The sequence below is a fragment of the Simochromis diagramma genome, unplaced genomic scaffold, assembly GCF_900408965.1.
Source record: "Simochromis diagramma unplaced genomic scaffold, fSimDia1.1 OVJJ01000419.1, whole genome shotgun sequence".
Classification (NCBI taxonomy): domain Eukaryota; kingdom Metazoa; phylum Chordata; class Actinopteri; order Cichliformes; family Cichlidae; genus Simochromis; species Simochromis diagramma.
The window spans coordinates 1,960,839-1,966,162 of record NW_024387244.1 but is presented as its reverse complement, the minus strand read 5'-3'; the positions used below and the strand labels follow the sequence as shown (position 1 = coordinate 1,966,162).

The 5,324-nt window shown below is 41.3% G+C and overlaps 1 protein-coding gene across 1 annotated transcript; it reads right to left on the bottom strand.

The window, feature by feature from the left end:
* Positions 1–1,719: 1,719 nt before the first annotated feature.
* Positions 1,720–5,003, bottom strand: dio1 (iodothyronine deiodinase 1). Its single transcript, XM_040053118.1, has 4 exons — positions 4,355–5,003; positions 4,137–4,280; positions 3,636–3,835; positions 1,720–3,252 (listed from the first exon to the last, which is right to left on the bottom strand). The coding sequence occupies exons 1-4, from the start codon at positions 4,689–4,691 to the stop codon at positions 3,187–3,189; spliced, it is 747 nt and encodes a 248-aa protein (XP_039909052.1). The 5' UTR covers positions 4,692–5,003; the 3' UTR covers positions 1,720–3,186.
* Positions 5,004–5,324: the final 321 nt, after the last annotated feature.

Genomic DNA, 5,324 nt, shown 5'->3' with positions numbered 1-5,324 from the left:
TCTCACCGTGTGGGCTGTTTTTGTTTTCACCGTACATTAATATTAGAGTAACTCAGGTTTGAAGATACTGCTGAAGCTGTGGACAAATAAACGCTTACATTAGAAAATGAGTTATCCACAAAAAGTGTTGAACTGTAAGTGCTGTGTTACCACTTGTGTACCTTCTATTTATCAAAAATGCCAAGATTACTAGCACAGATTAACGTCCTGTGTCTTTAAAATGGAGTTGTCATCACTTCTTGCTTGCAGTCAGTGCACAGACCTCACCACACCAGTGCTGGCTTCGCTAATCGGTGCTTTCACTAAAGCTAGAGGGTGCTGTAGTCAACAGGTACCAGAACAACAAGAGGAAGTCCAGAGGGAGCCTTTGACTCAAAGGAAACTGCAGCTCTGGCTCAACGGCTGTGCATGAAAGATGAGGGACAAATCGTTTCAGCTGTTGACATCAGTGGGTTTGGGACAGTCACCGGCTCAGTTCTGTTACAGTTTGTTCCATGTAGCAGAAATAACAGTTTAAAAGGTGCATGTAGGAAATATTTTACATTTTCTTTGAACTGTGTAACTGTGGTTCACAGTGGGGATTGCCGTCAGTCTACACTGTATGACAACAAATCTTTACTCTGCATAAAACAATCACAGCCAAAGAAACACTTGAAGAGCAGCTGAGATTGTGGAGGCCTCAAAGATGCACTGAGTTATTTGGACGATGAAACCTTAAAGATTATAGGGTGATTTCTAAAGTTATGTCAGTAGCTTTACGTCGCATCATGAATGTTTATCCTTTGGATTCATCCGTGACTGTCAGTACAGTAAGAGTAACTTTAAGCTGCGAACAGCCACCTTCACGCCATTTACCACCATATAAGAATTTACCTTCAACAGTTTTCAGCCCACAACTTACCCTTTGCTGGGAGATCATCAAGCTTCGTTTCACGGCGTAATGGTGAGTGGCTCCAAAGGGTCTTTATAGTTTCGTTTTAGACGTCTGTGTTTATTTTAGCCGGGATCTATTTATTGCCACCTGCTGGAGGAGGCAGTCGGAGCCACTGAAAGCTCCGGGAGTTGCCAAGCACAGCTTTCCCCTAAACTCGGAGGACAAGCACACTTTGCTTTTGACATCAAACTGCTGTTACAATCACATGGTGACTCATTTTTGTTGCACTTCCATCTTGTAAATGTTTTTACTTGCAGCTTAAGAATTTTAAGACAAGTAAAGGCCAGAAGAGCAGCACTTGGAATCTACAAACGCTTGATGAAACGTTTTTATTCTATTAAATGTCCTTCACTTTCCTTGAATGATGCATCTGTTATCTTAATATAAGACTCACTTGAGCATGATCGTTTTTTTCCCCCTCCATGTCTTTATGTTGCCCTCTAGTGGGCTTCAATACACACAATGCTTTGCAAATGCCCATGGCTTTGACACACATACTGCACATCCATGGTTTGGTTAAACTTTATGATTCAGACCTGAATCCTGACAAAAGTTCATCGTTGGGAGGATCCTACAGTGTTGTGGTTCCTGTCTAACAATGGGAAATGAGGCTAAGCTGCTGCTGGCTAGCCTCCACAGGATGTGGCCTGACTGGGCAGCAGCCAAACCTACCCTCCAACTTCAGTCACACAAGAAATGTTATGAAAGCTGCAGCCTTTCTTCAAACATATCTGTGTCATATAACTTGTAAAAACAGGATTTTAAAAAATGAATAACAAACCTTATTTCATTTCAGTTTTGCTTTTATTATTGCCACAAGTCTCGCATTAGCACTAGTGTTTATGAGACAACACAAAGTATTCTGGCAAGTAAAAGAAGTCAAACTACAAATTATTAATGCTTGGATCGAAATTAAAATCCGATTCTTTTCTCCAATACAAAATTTTATCAAAATACTTGAAAGCTATCTTGTGCCCTTTCACCAACTACACCAAGATAAGAACCCTCATTAGATTAAATTATGTAACATGGACACTGGGTGCCAAAATCATCTGATGTGCAGATAACACAGTTAGATATTAAGGAATCTGAACTTTACAATCCACACACAGTGCAGAAGGTTTATCATTTCCAGACAAGACAGCAAACAACAGGCAGATTCTCATGTGGGAGAAATCTGCTCTTTGTTGGTATTAAAACTCTGAAAGCATTTTTTTGTAATAATGGAGAACTCGAGCTTTGCAACAATCATATTCTCTTTTAATGGGTCAAGCGTGAGTCACAGTGACAAACACAAAGTGGCTAGCATACGGTGCTGCTGCATGTCTGTTTTTATGACTGACTTTGACAAAGTGAGTACTCTTATGTTGAGGTGCTACCGGATGACTTCACATCCAAGAATATTCAAATCAATAAGTGTCCAATAATAAATTAACCTACGTAGTTCAAAGACTTCCAGCTAGAAGAGGTTTTGACTGGCATTGTCATGTAAATAGTAGCCAGCTGTTGAAACTGTGGAGAATTCATAAGTGTGCACTTGATAACTGACACTGAAAATGGGAAAACTTTCAGTGCCTTAAATCTTCAGGGAGTTTAACTGAAGAAGCCAGGCAACATAAGCAAACTACATCTGCTGTCTAGTCTGTGATACAACGAACATGACATGACTGAGGTTGGCCGTCTCCCTGCGTTTCAATGCATCTGGCTCCAGAGACCAGAGGTTTAATCTGTAGCCGTCACTAAGAAACACAGAGGGGGGGTTGCAAGCTCAGAGGCTGACATCTCGTTTAAGACTACAGAAAGGTTACACACCATTTCTACACCTTTTGTGATTAATGTGAACGACTGACAGTAGGACTACATGCTGATGTAGTGGAATTACAGTTACAATGCAGACAAACCTGCGCCATAATAAACCCACCACGCAACCAAAAAGAGAATATGGACAAAAAACACATGCATGCTCACACAAATTACATCTCCTGTATGCGCCGTTTTATCACAACCGCTGAGTGGACTGTCTCCCTGTGTTTGAATGCATCTGGCTCCAGAGTCCAAAGTTTAATCTGCAGCCGTCATTAATTAACACTGAGAGGAGAGTTCAAGCTCAGAGGCTGATATCTTTTTTAAGACAACATGAGAGCCTGATTGTAAAATCCCCCACCTATATAAGTAATGTATACTGGTTAGAATGTAGATAAAACCCACCCCTTAATAAGAAGAAACCTTTATTCATATAAGCGCAGAGTTTCTTATTTTATCTTCTCCAAGAAGGATCGCACCTCCGATGGGTTGTAGCCCCAAGGCCCTTTCCCTCCCTGAGGAACATAGTAACAAATGTTAAAAGCATAATTAATTACATTTTATTATAAAGATACTAATTTAATTCAAACGAGAGGACCAGAAACAGGTTTTTGTCATCTAAACTACATATCTGGTCCGGCTGCCATGAGCCTGGTTCAGTGCCAAAAATGTGCCCTTGTTATGCTTCTTTAACTCCTGCACCACACGCGATAGCGTGTGTTGAGATGGTGCAGATTGCACTCACGCCCATAATGCTGGTATGACTTCAAATTGCGTGAGAGAAGCAGTGAGTGGAAAGTGAAAGAATTTGGCCTTGTTGCTCTCTAAAAACAACTCATCAATTAGCAGCTCGGAAAGAAACTATTCAAGAAATTGCCAGTTTTTGCACCGGTCTTACCTTGTAGAGCACTTTCCCAGCCTGCAGAATGTAAAGCCTCTCAGGCAGAGCTCCGTATTGTATGGTGGTGACATCAGTCATTTCATCCACAACCACAGGACACAGGGGTTCACTCTGAACCAGGACCTGTGCCGCAGACAGCCTGTCCTCCAGGCTCTGGTGCTGGTTGATGTCATAGTTGTTCTTAAAGGCCCAACCATCTGCAAGTGAAACCGAAAGTGCGTTTTCACATGATTGCACCAGAACAATATAAACAGAAAGCATATAAGTAGTTTGTGTGTTCATAGAGATAATGAATGCTATAACTGGATTACAAACGTCCAATAGCCAATCACAGATCTGCATCTCCTGGGTTCAGTTTCAAGCTGATGAAACTAAACATTCATCAGCAGATTTCAGATCTTAAAGAAACAAAAAAAACCTTCACTTTCTTGCTTGGTGATATTTTGGCCACATGTCTCCAGCCACAAATTTCAGGTTCTGCAAACAACTTGTACTCACCTGTTGAATGAGCCTCTGCGATGTAGATCACAAGAAAGTCTGCTACATCGCTGAAGTCCTTGACGAGTTGCTTGAACTCATCAAGTTTGTACATAAACGGGGGTCAGGTGCAACTTCCAAAACTCAGCACAAGCGCTCTGTTGCCTGCAGAGAAACGGCAATGTTGGCCCAAAGAAGCATTGCATAACAGCAGATGAGTCTGGGTTTCTTTAACGCACCTTTTAAATACTTGGAGATGCTGGTTTTCTCGCGGTCCATAGTGACCACAGGTGAGTCTGGAGCTTCTCCTCCCACAAACGCCTCTTCTCCGAGAGACAGCCACATGTGAAAAGAAGCGGTTTTAATAAATGCCAAGGACATAAATGTCAGACCCCAGTCTTCATATTTAAACCTGGGATTCTGGGTCATGGTGATCTTTTCACCCATGCGAAGTATGAACTTCTTCGCAAGGCTTGGTGAGAAAAACTGCAATATCGCCAGCATGAGAAACAGTCCCAACATGTAGCAAAACATGCATGCTGTCGACAAATAAAGCAGAATTTTTTGCAGAAACATGGCAGCAGCTTGCCGGTGGTATGTCCCGTGTTTCAAGGCGTCTCCAGCGGAACTCTTTGGATCGCTCGTTTAAAATTGTTGGTCAGGCTCCCTCCCACTCTGCTGCCTTCACGGTCTTTCGTGTAAGATCGTTCATTTTACCAACAGAAACAAAAACTTCCATTTACACGACGGTAACAGTTGTTATTCTGCGCTTTAATACGCTTTCTGTTGATTACATATTAATATCCGCGTTTTCATCTTGCTAAACATCCCATAGCGTAGTTGGGAGCTAATTTTCTTCAATATTTCCCACCGTGAAGAAACATCAAATCAAAGCCAAATCAAAAAAGGCTGGTAGCTCTCGTTTATACAAATAAGTAGAAGATATAAATGAGTACGACTGTCTTAAAATCAGCCGATGTCCTGTTTTAGGTCCTGCTAGTAAGTGGTTGCTTGGCAACATGACCGTAGGCGCGTAAGAGGAGTTCACGGACAAACTGATATTTGGTTATTATAATAAGATTAACTTTAATTATAATAATATAGGTCATAAATAAATAAGACATAAAATCAACATTTCATTTCATAATACAAAAGTTTGCTCCAAAACGATGCTTTGAAAAGTTTCTGTCCGGTAGCAGGAAACACTGA